At 32.1% G+C, this 14,646-nt stretch overlaps 1 protein-coding gene across 5 annotated transcripts in view; it reads right to left on the bottom strand.

Annotated features, from left to right (window-relative positions):
• Nucleotides 1–243: 243 nt before the first annotated feature.
• LOC119611319 (tyrosine-protein phosphatase corkscrew) overlaps nucleotides 244–14,646 on the bottom strand; it is an 80,893-nt gene continuing 66,490 nt past the window's right edge. For 2 of the 5 annotated variants that reach the window (XM_037966859.1, XM_037966861.1), the window contains exons 4-10: nucleotides 14,035–14,197; nucleotides 9,882–10,061; nucleotides 6,069–6,186; nucleotides 5,122–6,002; nucleotides 4,944–5,034; nucleotides 1,264–1,453; nucleotides 290–1,117 (exon numbers count right to left, since the gene is read on the bottom strand). In XM_037966859.1, the coding sequence (XP_037822787.1) occupies nucleotides 520–1,117; nucleotides 1,264–1,453; nucleotides 4,944–5,034; nucleotides 5,122–6,002; nucleotides 6,069–6,186; nucleotides 9,882–10,061; nucleotides 14,035–14,197 (2,221 nt within the window). In that variant the 3' untranslated portion in view covers nucleotides 290–519. Of the gene's footprint in view, nucleotides 1,118–1,263; nucleotides 1,454–4,943; nucleotides 5,035–5,121; nucleotides 6,003–6,068; nucleotides 6,187–9,881; nucleotides 10,062–14,034; nucleotides 14,198–14,283; nucleotides 14,376–14,646 lie in introns of those variants that run through there. The other 3 variants (XM_037966858.1, XM_037966862.1, XM_037966857.1) reach the window with 3 other exon arrangements.

Raw genomic sequence — 14,646 nt, 5'->3', positions numbered from 1 at the left:
AGTCTAGTCTATAGTGTAATCTATAGTCTAATCTATAGTCTAGTCTATAGTGTAGTCTATAGTCTAGTTTATAGTCTAGTCTATAGTCTAGTCTATAGTCTAGTCTATAGTCTAATCTATAGTCTAGTCTATAGTCTAGTCTACTGTCTAGTCTATAGTCTAGTCTATAGTCTAGTCTATAGTCTAATCTATAGTTTAGTCTTTATTCTAGTCTTTTGTCTATAGTCTAGTCTATCGTCTAGTCTTTAGTCTATTTTATAGTCTAGTATTATAATCTAGTTTTCGTTTTATTATAATTTAGTACTTTTTCACAATTTCAGTTTTCCATGCCTGACTGATACAGAAACAAAAACAAAACAAAACAAGAGGCGGGATTTTAAAAACATTTTGAAACAAAAACAATTTTTTTTCAACAAAATTAAAATTTTAATTGTCATGTTTTACGTGGCGGTGTAGGAGGAGGCGGCGCATAATGTTGCTGTTGTTGTTGTTGAAGATGATGAGGATGCTGATGCCTCATCATGTCTTTGGGAATGTTTTCGTAGGCTGAAAAATGACGGGAGTAAACAATTTGAACAAACCGGGCCTGGTGGTGTTGGTGTTGGAGGAGGAAGAGGAATTGGTAGTAGAGGTAGAGGAGACCTGCTTACCTGTCTGTTGTTGTTGTTGTTGTTGCTGCTGCTGATGTTGTTCGTTGTGTTTTGGCGTTGTTGTATTGCTGCTGCTGGTGTTGTTACTATTTTGATACAAATCATTGCTATATAACAGTTGCTGTTGCTTTTGTTGTTGTTGCTGTTGAATTGTTGTTATATAGGCGACATGTTGTTGTAATTTTTGTCGACTACTTGGTGTTGTTGTTGGTGAGGGTAATGGCATTTTATTAAACATTGCAGTTGATTTCGTTGATTGTTGTTGCTGCTGCTGCTGCTGCTGTTGATTAATGTTGTCATTACAATTGTTAATATTGTTACTACTACTGCTGCTGCTGCTACCACTACTACAGTTTGTGGCTGATGGATTAGCACATTGTTGCTGTTGTTGTAGTTGTTTACTAGCTAAACTTAAATTAGGTGGTAAAGGAGATCTTTGTGTATCATTACCAATTTCGCCTGTATATCTGGAAAAATTGAAAATAAATTTTTAAAAATCATCAAATATTTTTTATTATATTTAAAAAGTGGAAACTTGTTCCGTTTTATCGCACAGAAAACCCTTCATACTATTAGAAACATCTTTTATCTTTCTTTACTTTCAAATACTTACTTTATATTTGTATATTCCCTTCCCACTTGTAAACTTTGCTCTTCGGCCCGTTTACGTTGTATAAGAGTTTGTATATAATGCTGGACAGCATAATAAACAAATTTATATTGTGCTTCCGTTTGTACTAAGCCAGAACGTTGGGAACGTACCATTTGGATTGTGCGTTGTATATCAATTTCAGTATCTAAACCTGAAAAAGATAAAGAATGATGAAAAAATGTAAATAAAAAATAATTACAACACTGAAGTTATAGTCTAGTCTGTTCTACAGTCTAGTCTATAGTCTAGTCTATAGTCTAGTCTATAGTCTAGTCTATAGTCTAGTCTATAGTCTAGTCTATAGTCTAGTCTATAGTCTAGTCTATTGTCTAGTCTATAGTCGAGTCTATAGTCGAGTCTATAGTCTAGTCTATAGTCTAGTCTATAGTCTAGTCTATAGTCTAGTCTATAGTCTAGTCTATAGTCTAGTCTATAGTCTAGTCTATAGTCTAGTCTATAGTCTAGTCTATAGTCTAGTCTATAGTCTAGTCTATAGTCTAGTCTATAGTCTAGTCTAGTCTATAGTCTAGTCTATAGTCTAGTCTATAGTCTAGTCTAGTCTATAGTCTAGTCTATAGTCTAGTCTATAGTCTAGTCTAGTCTATAGTCTAGTCTATAGTCTAGTCTATAGTCTAGTCTATAGTCTAGTCTATAGTCTAGTCTATAGTCTAGTCTATAGTCTAGTCTATAGTCTAGTCTATAGTCTAGTCTATAGTCTAGTCTATAGTCTAGTCTATAGTCTAGTCTATAGTCTAGTCTATAGTCTAGTCTATAGTCTAGTCTATAGTCTAGTCTATAGTCTAGTCTATAGTCTAGTCTATAGTCTAGTCTATAGTCTAGTCTATAGTCTAGTCTATAGTCTAGTCTATAGTCTAGTCTATAGTCTAGTCTATAGTCTAGTTTATAGTCTAGTCTAAGTCTAACCTAGTCTAGTCTATAGTCTAGTCTATAGTCTAGTCTATAGTCTAGTCTATAGTCTAGTCTATAGTCTAGTCTATAGTCTAGTCTATAGTCTAGTCTATAGTCTAGTCTATAGTCTAGTCTATAGTCTAGTCTATAGTCTAGTCTATAATCTAGTCTATAGTCTAGTCTATAGTCTAGTCTATAGTCTAGTCTATAGTCTAGTCTATAGTCTAGTCTATAGTCTAGTCTATAGTCTAGTCTATAGTCTAGTCTATAGTCTAGTCTATAGTCTAGTCTATAGTCTAGTCTATAGTCTAGTCTATAGTCTAGTCTATAGTCTAGTCTATAGTCTAGTCTATAGTCTAGTCTATAGTCTAGTCTATAGTCTAGTCTATAGTCTAGTCTATAGTCTAGTCTATAGTCTAGTCTATAGTCTAGTCTATAGTCTAGTCTATAGTCTAGTCTATAGTCTAGTCTTATAGTCTAGTCTATAGTCTAGTCTATAGTTAGTCTCGTCTATAGTCTAGTCTATAGTCTAGTCTATAGTCTAGTCTATAGTCTAGTCTATAGTCTAGTCTATAGTCTAGTCTATAGTCTAGTCTATAGTCTAGTCTATAGTCTAGTCTATAGTCTAGTCTATAGTCTAGTCTATAGTCTAGTCTATAGTCTAGTCTATAGTCTAGTCTATAGTCTAGTCTATAGTCTAGTCTATAGTCTAGTCTATAGTCTAGTCTATAGTCTAGTCTATAGTCTAGTCTATAGTCTAGTCTATAGTCTAGTCTATAGTCTAGTCTATAGTCTAGTCTATAGTCTAGTCTATAGTCTAGTCTATAGTCTAGTCTATAGTCTAGTCTATAGTCTAGTCTAGTCTAGTAGTCTAGTCTATAGTCTAGTCTATAGTCTAGTCTATAGTCTAGTCTATAGTCTAGTCTATAGTCTAGTCTATAGTCTAGTCTATAGTCTAGTCTATAGTCTAGTCTATAGTCTAGTCTATAGTCTAGTCTATAGTCTAGTCTATAGTCTAGTCTATAGTCTAGTCAGTTATAGTATAGTCTATAGTCTAGTCTATAGTCATAGTCTAGTAGTCTAGTCTATAGTCTTAGTCTATAATCTTAGTCTATAGTTCGTCTATAGTTAGTCTAAGTCTATAGTCTAGTCTATAGGTCTAGTCTATTAGTATAGTATATAGTCTAGTTCTAGTTAGTCTAGTAGTCTATAGTCTAGTCTATAGTCTAGTCTATAGTCTAGTCTATAGTCTAGTCTATCGTCTAGTCTATAGTCTAGTCTATAGTCTAGTCTATAGTCTAGTCTATAGTCTAGTCTATAGTCTAGTCTATAGTCTAGTCTATAGTATAGTCTATAGTCTAGTCTATAGTCTAGTCTATAGTCTAGTCTATAGTCTAGTCTATAGTCTAGTCTATAGTCTAGTCTATAGGTCTAGTCTATAGTCTAGTCTATAGTCTAGTCATAGTCTAGTCTATAGTCTAGTCTATAGTCTTAGTCTATAGTCTAGCTCTATAGTCTAGTTCTATAGTCTAGTCTATAGTCTAGTCTATAGTCTAGTCTATAGTCTAGTCTATAGTCTAGTCTATAGTCTAGTCTATAGTCTAGTCTATAGTCTAGTCTCTAGTCTAGTCTAGTCTAGTCTAAGTCTAGTCTATAGTCTAGTCTATAGTCTAGTCTATAGTCTAGTCTATAGTCTAGTCTATAGTCTAGTCTATAGTAGTCTATAGTCTAAGTCTAGTCTATAGTCTAGTCTATAGTCTAGTCTATAGTCTAGTCTATAGTCTAGTCTATAGTCTAGTCTATAGTCTAGTCTATAGTCTAGTCTATAGTAGTCTATAGTCTAGTCTATAGTCTAGTCTATAGTCTAGTCTATAGTCTAGTCTATAGTCTAGTCTATAGTCTAGTCTATAGTCTAGTCTATAGTCTAGTCTATAGTCTAGTCTATAGTCTGTAGTCTAGTCTAGTCTATAGTCTGTAGTCTAGTCTATAGTCTAGTCTATAGTCAAGTCTATAGTCTAGTATATAGTCTTGTCTTTAGTTTAGTCTATAGTCTAGTCTCTAGTCTAGTTTTTAGTCTAGTTTTTAGTCTAGTTTTAGTCTAGTCTATAGGATAGTCTAGTCTATAGTCTAGTCTATAGTCTAGTCTATAGTCTAGTCTTTAGTCTAATCTATAGTCTAGTCTATAGTCTAGTCTATAGTCTAGTCTATAGTCGAGTCTATAGTCTAGTATATAGTCTAGTCTTTAGTTTACTCTATAGTCTAGTCTCTAGTCTAGTTTTTAGTCTAGTCTATAGGATAGTCTGTAGTCTAGTCTATAGTCTGTAGTCTAGTCTAGTCTAGTCTATAGTCTGTAGTCTAGTCTATAGTCTAGTCTATAGTCAAGTCTATAGTCTAGTATATAGTCTAGTCTTTAGTTTAGTCTATAGGATAGTCTAGTCTATAGTCTAGTCTATAGTCTAGTCTATAGTCTAGTCTATAGTCTAGTCTTTAGTCTAATCTATAGTCTAGTCTATAGTCTAGTCTATAGTCTAGTCTATAGTCGAGTCTATAGTCTAGTATATAGTCTAGTCTTTAGTTTACTCTATAGTCTAGTCTCTAGTCTAGTTTTTAGTCTAGTCTATAGGATAGTCTGTAGTCTAGTCTTTATATAAATATTAAGTTAAATAGTTTTTGAGGTTAGGTTTTTGACATTTTTGTGTTAAAATGTGATTTAAAGAGATTTTTTTACTCACCATGTCTATCGATTTGATCTAAAATCATATCAATCACAATGAAGGTACCCGTACGACCAATACCAGCGGAACAGTGGACACAAATTGGACCCTGTTGCAAAAAAAAAAAAAATTAAAAAAAAACGTTCAAAAATTTTCAATTCTACAAAATTAAAGAAAAGATTTCCTTCCAACTTACCGGTTTCTCACCCGCTTGTGTCAATTGTCCCTGTTTAGTATTAACATCCTGTAAAAAGTTTAAAACACAACCAGGATCGGCTGGCACACCATGATCAGGCCAGACTTGAAAATGATAATGGAATATACGTCTTTCGGGCTGATCACGCCACGAGAAAAGAAATTCCCTTAAAGTATAATCATTAGTGGAATTCTCTGAGATACATTGAATTTTGGCGGGTCCAAATTGTTTGCACTGTCCCTCGTCTGGCCAATATTTGGCACATTTATTTTTGCCTCTCTCATATTCTTTGGTAGTCATAACAATGACCCGAGTATTTTCCTGCCAAATCATATTCCAAAAATCAGTTATCGTATTGGCCAAACAACCCTGGGTGGCTATGTAGGTCTTAAACATTTCCCTTTCGGTTAAATCATTGCTATTCTTTTTATTAAGGGGACGTGAGGCGGCTGTAGCCGAATTAGGGGCGGCGGGACGTGGTGGTGGTTGCTGCTGCTGTTGACTTAAGCAACCATTACTAGTGCTCATTAAGGCGGAATTGGTTAAGGATTCACTGCGTTTATGTTGCTGATGTTGTTGTTGTTTGCTAAGATTATCATTCTTCTTGTTGCAGGTGGTGCAATTGCTGTAGGGTAAAGTGGCCGTTTTCACCGCACACTGTACACAGGTCTTATTAAGTATTTGACAATTGGGACAATTCTTTTGCATTTGAGCCGCTGTACAGGCCGGACAGGAGGAGACCATGGCATTGAGACTTTCTTGTGAGGCATTCATATTGTTTTGTTCACCATCGGTGGGTAAGCGTATATAGTTGGCATTGATGTACTCAGCGCCGGCTAATGTGTGATCCACATCATTAAGTTTAACACGAGTGTGGTCGTCTGCAAGATATTATTTTGAAAAGTTATTATTTGTTATAATAAAAATCAATGAGATTTATTACTTACAGGGCAAAATATTTCTATAACGATTTTTATTACGATTCTCCATTTTGTAACCCTCATTGCGAGAGAATATATCACGACTGTCTTGTTGTAAAGCTTCAAATTCTTCCCAAAAACCACCCTGTAAAGAAATTTATAAAAAAAATTGTTAATAGAAACCAAACAATTGAAGTAGAAGGGAACTAAACGTGATGTAGAATTGAACTAGGACATAACTGAACTGAACTAGAACTGAAGAAGAACTGAACTGGAACTGAAGTAGAACTTAACTAGAACTGAACTAGAACTGAACTAGAACTGAACTAGAACAGAACTAGAACAGAACTAGAACAGAACTAGAACAGAACTAGAACAGAACTAGAACAGAACAGAACTAGAACAGAACTAGAACAGAACTAGAACAGAACTAGAACAGAACTAGAACAGAACTAGAACAGAACTAGAACAGAACTAGAACAGAACTAGAACAGAACTAGAACAGAACTAGAACAGAACTAGAACAGAACTAGAACAGAACTAGAACAGAACTAGAACAGAACTAGAACAGAACTAGAACAGAACTAGAACAGAACTAGAACAGAACTAGAACAGAACTAGAACAAAACTAGAACAGAACTAGAACAAAACTAGAACAGAACTAGAACAGAACTAGAACAGAACTAGAACAGAACTAGAACAGAACTAGAACAGAACTAGAACAGAACTAGAACAGAACTAGAACAGAACTAGAACAGAACTAGAACAGAACTAGAACAGAACTAGAACAGAACTAGAACAGAACTAGAACAGAACTAGAACAGAACTAGAACAGAACTAGAACAGAATTAGAACAGAACTAGAACAGAACTAGAACAGAACTAGAACAGAACTAGAACAGAACTAGAACAGAACTAGAACAGAACTAGAACAGAACTAGAACAGAACTAGAACAGAACTAGAACAGAACTAGAACAGAACTAGAACAGAACTAGAACAGAACTAGAACAGAACTAGAACAGAACTAGAACAGAACTAGAACAGAACTAGAACAGAACTAGAACAGAACTAGAACAGAACTAGAACAGAACTAGAACAGAACTAGAACAGAACTAGAACAGAACTAGAACAGAACTGGGACAGAACTAGAACAGAACTAGAACAGAACTAGAACAGAACTAGAACAGAACTAGAACAGAACTAGAACAGAACTAGAACAGAATTAGAACAGAACTAGAACAGAACTAGAACAGAACTAGAACAGAACTAGAACAGAACTAGAACAGAACTAGAACAGAACTAGAACAGAACTAGAACAGAACTAGAACAGAACTAGAACAGAACTAGAACAGAACTAGAACAGAACTAGAACAGAACTAGAACAGAACTAGAACAGAATAGAACAGAACATAGAACAGAACTAGAACAGAACTAGAACAGAACTCGAACAGAACTAGAACAGAACTAGAACAGAACTAGAACAGAACTAGAACAGAACTAGAACAGAACTAGAACAGAACTAGAACAGAACTAGAACAGAACTAGAAACAGAACTAGAACAGAACTAGAACAGAACTAGAACAGAACTAGAACAGAACTAGAACAGAACTAGAACAGAACTAGAACAGAACTAGAAAGAACTAGAACAGAACTAGAACAGAACTAGAACAGAACTAGAACCGAACTAGACAGAACTAGAACAGAACTAGAACAGAACTAGAACAGAACTAGAACAGAACTAGAACAGAACTAGAACAGAACTAGACAGAACTAGAACAGAACTAGAACAGAACTAGAACAGAACTAGAACAGAACTAGAACAGAACTAGACAGAACTAGAACAGAACTAGACAGAACTAGAACAGAACTAGAACAGAACTAGAACAGAACTAGAACAGAACTAGAACAGAACTAGAACAGAACTAGAACAGAACTAGAACAGAACTAGAACAGAACTAGAACAGAACTAGAACAGAACTAGAACAGAACTAGAACAGAACTAGAACAGAACTAGAACAGAACTAGAACAGAACTAGAACAGAACTAGAACAGAACTAGAACAGAACTAGAACAGAACTAGAACAGAACTAGAACAGAACTAGAACAGAACTAGAACAGAACTAGAACTAGAACTGAACTAGAACTAGAACAGAACTAGAACTAGAACAGAACTAGAACAGAACTAGAACAGAACTAGAACAGAACTAGAACTGAACTAGAACAGAACTAGAACAGAACTAGAACAGAACTAGAACAGAACTAGAACAGAACTAGAACAGAACTAGAACAGAACTAGAACAGAACTAGAACAGAACTAGAACAGAACTAGAACAGAACTAGAACAGAACTAGAACAGAACTAGAACAGAACTAGAACAGAACTAGAACGGAACTAGAACAGAACTAGAACAGAACTAGAACAGAACTAGAACAGAACTAGAACAGAACTAGAACAAACTAGAACAGAACTAGAACAGAACTAGAACAGAACTAGAACAGAACTAGAACAGAACTAGAACAGAACTAGAACAGAACAGAACTAGAACAGAACTAGAACAGAACTAGAACAGAACTAGAACAGAACTAGAACAGAACTAGAACAGAACTAGAACAGAACTAGAACAGAACTAGAACAGAACTAGAACAGAACTAGAACAGAACTAGAACAGAACTAGAACAGAACTAGAACAGAACTAGAACAGAACTAGAACAGAACTAGAACAGAACTAGAACAGAACTAGAACAGAACTAGAACAGAACTAGAACAGAACTAGAACAGAACTAGAACAGAACTAGAACAGAACTACAACAGAACTAGAACAGAACTACAACAGAACTAGAACAGAACTAGAACAGAACTAGAACAGAACTAGAACAGAACTAGAACAGAACTAGAACAGAACTAGAACTGAACTAGAACTGAACTAGAACTGAACTAGAACTGAACTGGAACTGAACTAGAACTGAACTAGAACTGAACTAGAACTGAACTAGAACAGAACTAGAACAGAACTAGAACAGAACTAGAACAGAACTAGAACAGAACTAGAACAGAACTAGTACAGAACTAGAACAGAACTAGAACAGAACTAGAACAGAACTAGAACAGAACTAGAACAGAACTAGAACAGAACTAGAACAGAACTAGAACAGAACTAGAACAGAACTAGAACAGAACTAGAACAGAACTAGAACAGAACTAGAACAGAACTAGAACAGAACTAGAACAGAACTAGAACAGAACTAGAACAGAACTAGAACTAAACTAGAATTGAACTAGAAAAAAAATTCACTCTTTGGAGAGACAATGCTTGTCATTAAAGATTTGTTCATTTAGATTTCTTAATTCGTAATTAATAATTCAATTATAAATCTCTATTGTCTCAAACAATTATAAAAAAATGATTGCTTTTTAACCGCATTTATCAATTATTATTAATAATGTATAAATTATAAAATGAAGATTTTTTTAATGATTTTTTACAACCTTAATCTCTCCCTATCACCCTTTATTCTAAACCACAATATGTTCCCAAACGATTTAAAGCAAAAAAAGTACTAAAAATTAATTACTTTTTGCTATTATATTGTTGTTATTATTGTCGTAAGCTTTTCAAATGTAAAAAAGATTATTAAGATGAAAAAAAAAACTTAATTATATTTTAAAAACTTACATTATTCAAACAACAATAACAACTTTTGACAGACACTATTGTTTTAACTGCTAAAAGCCTTAAAAGGTAAAAACAACTGAAAAATCATTTGATTTGTCTATAACTATTGAAATGTTCGTTGGAATTCTTAATGTTAAATGTGTTTCACAATACAAATTCTAGCTCACCTTAACCAATTGCTCCACTCTGGCATTAATGCCAGCCGCTGTTATGCGTGTGGCATTGAATGGTTGGCGCAAATGCACCACTGTACCACAAGTCTCAACCATGGGATTACGTTTGTAATGTTCGATTAATTCGGACAGAGTGTTAAAGGGTTCACCACCACCAACATCGTATTTATTATCCTGGAAAAAAGAAAGAAAAAAGGAATTAATGAAATATTCTTACAAAAACTCTTTAAAATGTGTTTATTTTTAATAACAATTTAACAAAACACTTATTAAAATTTGTTACAAATTCAAATCACTTTTACTTTTTGAAATGTTTTCTTTTAAAATTTTTGAAAATTTGAGGTTAAACACGAAGAAATAGGAACAAAATTAGGTTAAATGTAATAAAATACATTTTTCTTATTAATGCCTTTAAAATTTGTCCCACTGTTATGAAATTTTAAAGGAATATTCTAAAAATTTTAATAATTCTAAAGCTCCAAACATTTTATAATGTTTTCTTCAAAACATTTTCAAAATTTGAGGTTAAACACGAAAAATTTTGTAAAAAGAGAGATCGAAAGATACCAAAATAAATTTCAGTAATATTGCCCTTAAATTTTGAAAGAATTTAATGAAATTTTACCACAACATACTTAATAGTCTTCCAATTCTAAGGACCCAAAATTTGTATACAATCTCCTAGAAAAGTTTTGCATAATTTGAGGTTAAACTTGCAGAAAAACTGAAAATTTCAAGAAAAATTACTTTCTTTGTTCTATAAAATTAGGACCACAGTTATGAAATTCTGCAAGTAGAATCTAAAGAGTCTAGGAATTTTGGGAAACCTCAATTTTGCTAAAGTCTCCTTAGAAAGTTTTGCACAAATTGAGGATAAACTTGCAAAAAAACTGAAAATTTCAAGAAAAATTACATTTGAACTTTTTACTCTCTTTGCTCTATAAAATTAGGCCCACTGTTATGAAATTTTGGAGGTAGACTCTAAAGAGTCTAGGAATTTCCGGAAACCTCAATTTTGTTACAGTCTCCTTAAAAAGTTTTGCACAAAATGAGGCTAAAGTTGAAGAAAAACTAATAATTTAATGAAAAATTATTTTTTATATTTTCCCTCTCTTTGTTCTATAAAATTAGTCTCACTGTTATGAAATTTTGCAAGGAGAATCTAATGAGTCTAGGAATTTCAGGAAATCACAATTTTGCTACAGTCTCCTTAGAAAGTTTTGCAAAAATTGAGGTTAAAGTTGAAGGAAAACTGAAAAGTCAATGAAAAATTAATTTTTAATTTATTAATTTAATTTATTTATATTAATTTATCCTCTCTTTGTTCTATAAAATTAGGGCCACTGTTATCAAATTTTGCAAGTAGAATCTTTTGAGTCCAGGAATTTCCGGAAACCTCAATTTTGCCACAGTCTCCTTAGAAAGTTTTGCACAAATTGAGGTTAAATTTGAAGGAAAACTGAAAAGTCAATGAAAAATTAATTTTTATATTTATCCTCTCTTTGTTCTATAAAATTAGGCCCACTGTTATGAAATTTTGCAAGTGAAATCTAAAGAGTCCAGGAATTTCAGGAAATCACAATTTTGCTGCAGTCTCCTTAGAAAGTTTTGCAAAAATTGAAGTTAAACTTGAAGAAAAATTTAAAACGTAAGAAAAATATTACTTTCAAACATTTTTCTCTCTTTGTTCTATAAAAATAGGCCCACTGTTATGAAATTTTGCAAGGAGAATCTAATGAGTCCAGGAGTTTCCGGAAACCTCAATTTCGATACAGTCTCCTTAGAAAGTTTTGCACAAATTGAGGTTAAACTTGAAGAAAAACTAATAATTTAATGAAAAATTATTTTTTATATTTTCCCTCTCTTTGTTTTATAAAATTAGGCCCACTGTTATGAAATTTTGCAAGGACAATCTAATGACTCCAGGAATTTCAGGAAATAACAATTTTGCTACAGTCTCCTTAGAAAATTTTGCACAAATTGAGGTTAAACTCGAAGAAAAACTTAAAACGTAACAAAAATATTACTTTCGAACATTTTACTCTCTTTGTTCTATAAAATTAGGCCCACTGTTATGAAATTTTGCAAGTAGAATCTTATGAGTCCAGGAATTTCCGGAAACCTCAATTTCGATACAGTCTCCTTAGAAAGTTTTGCACAAATTGAGGTTAAACTTGAAGAAAAACTAATAATTTAATGAAAAATTATTTTTTATATTTTCCCTCTCTTTGTTCTATAAAAATAGGCCCACTGTTATGAAATTTTGCAAGTAGAATCTAGAGTCTATGAATTCCCGGAATTTTAAATTTTGATACAGTCTCAATAAAAAGTTTTGCACAAATTGAGGTTAAAGTTGAAGAAAAACTGACAACAAAATCAAAAATAAATTTTTATATTTTCCTCTTTTTGTTCTATAAAATTAGGCCCACTGTTGTGAAATTTTGCAAGTAGAATCTAAAGAATCTAGGAGTTTCCGGAAACCTCAATTTTGATACAGTCTCCTTAGAAAGTTTTGCACAAATTGAGGTTAAAATTGAAGAAAAACTAATAATTTAATGAAAAATTAATTTTTATATTTATCCTCTCTTTGTTCTATAAAATTAGGCCCACTGTTATGAAATTTTGCAAGTGGAATCTAAAGAGTCCAGGAATTTCCGGAAATCTCAATTTTGCTACAGTCTCCTTAGAAAGTTTTGCACAAATTGAGGTTAAACTTGAAGAAAAATTGAAAACTCAATGAAAAATTAATTTTTATATTTATCCTCTCTTTGTTTTAAAAAATTAGGCCCACTGTTATGAAATTATGCAAGTGGAATCTAAAGAGTCCAGGAATTTCAGGAAATCACAATTTTGCTGCAGTCTCCTTAGAAAGTTTTGCACAAATTGAGGTTAAACTTGAAAAAAAACTAATAATTTAATGAAAAATTATTTTTCATATTTTCCCTCTCTTTGTTCTATAAAATTAGGCCCACTATTATGAAATTTTGCAAGTAGAATCTTTTGAGTCCAAGAATTTCCGGAAACCTAAATTTTGCTACAGTCTCCTTAGAAAGTTTCGCAAAATTTTAGGTTAGACTTGAAGGAAATCTAAAAAAAATCTTAAGTAAATTACTACCAAACATTTTACTCTCTGTATGCTATAAATTTAGGCCCACTGTCATAAAATTTTGCAAGAAGATTCTAAAAAGTTTTATTATTCGTTAGAGTTTCAAATTTTATAATGACTTCTTAGAAAGTTTTGCAATAAATGAGTTTAAACCTGAGGAAATTTTGAAAAATCTTGTGTAAACAATTTAAAAACATTTTTCTCGCTGGAGACTATACTAGTTGACCCACTGTGTTAGAATTTTGTTAGATTATGCTGTAGAATCTTAAGATTCCATGAAACCTATATATTGATATAAACTTCTTTCAGAATTTTTCAAAAATTGAGTTATAACCTAAAAATACTGAAAATTTCCAGTAGAAATACTTAAACGCTTTCTGTCTATCAAGGGACATGAAAAGTTGGCCCATTGTGCTTAAATTTTTTAATAAGTTGTTGCAGAGAGTCTTAAGATTCTATAGAACTTATATTTGTATATAAGCTATATACAAATTTGTTAAAAATTTGAGCTTTAATTGGAAGAAAATTGTTTAAATTATGGCAAATTTGCTTGAATTTTGTTTACGTTTTGATTGTTTAACCTGAACACTTTTTATTGTTGTTGTTAATTAAATAAATTCTCTAAATATTAATTATTTGTTGTTGTTGTTGTGATTGTTATTGTTTTTTTTTTTTTTTTTTTTTTTTGTTATTATTTAGCTACTATTAGTAAGTCATTGTTTTGTCATATTTGTAAAACGAATTAAAATTATTTTCAACGTTAGAATGAATAAATAAAATAAATATTTTGTTGCTTTTGTTTTTAGAATTATTTAATATGTGAGTGCTGTTGTTGTTGTTGTTGCTATTTAATTCAAGGTCACCAATAATAAGGAAAAACTTTAGATTTAGTAAATTACATTATTTGAACTTGAAACCAAAAAAAACACAAATCGATATTTTTTTTCTTTTTAATTTTAGTTAGTGTAATAAAGTGAGTGTGTGTGTGTGTGTGTGTGTGGGTTATATACATACTTAGTAGTAATTTTCTATGAAACTTACCTGCCAACGTATCATGACATTAGTTACTTTATCATCGGTACGTACGGATAAAACAAAATCACCTGGTTTTGATTGAGATTCACGTACCAGAAATGAACCATTCTTACCACGCTCCAATAACAATTTTTCACCTTCTTTACCAGAAAGATTGCCATGAAACCATCTGTAATAAGACGAAAAAGAAAACAGTTTGTTAAACATGAAATTAAGTATTTTTTTTTTATTTATTTTTGTTATTAATTTATTTACGTTTTATTTTATTATTATTTAAGCTGATTTTGTAAATAAACTTTGTTGTTTTTAAGTCCTTTTCTATGGCTTAACAATTGCGTACTAATTGTTTTTTAAATACTGACATATTTTTGCTTTAAAAAAGCTTTATTTTGTGTGATTTTTCGTTTAATTTAAATTGGAATTACAATGAAGGCGTTATAACCACAGACCACAGTTAAAAGTATTAATAGTTTGTAGAGATTTACAATTAAAACCACTAAACGGCAAATCTTAAAAAAATAGAAGCAAGACAAGATTTTTGCTCTTTTGGGACCATAAAATTTGACCCACTGTGCTGAAATTTTGCCACGATATTCTGAAGAGTCCAAAGTTTCCATG

The sequence above is a fragment of the Lucilia sericata genome, unplaced genomic scaffold, assembly GCF_015586225.1.
Source record: "Lucilia sericata isolate MDLA Ls3-8-SP2 unplaced genomic scaffold, ASM1558622v1 Contig001421F_arrow, whole genome shotgun sequence".
NCBI lineage: Eukaryota > Metazoa > Arthropoda > Insecta > Diptera > Calliphoridae > Lucilia > Lucilia sericata.
Note: the sequence above shows the minus strand (reverse complement) of the source record. Positions and strands in the feature narration are given on the sequence as shown.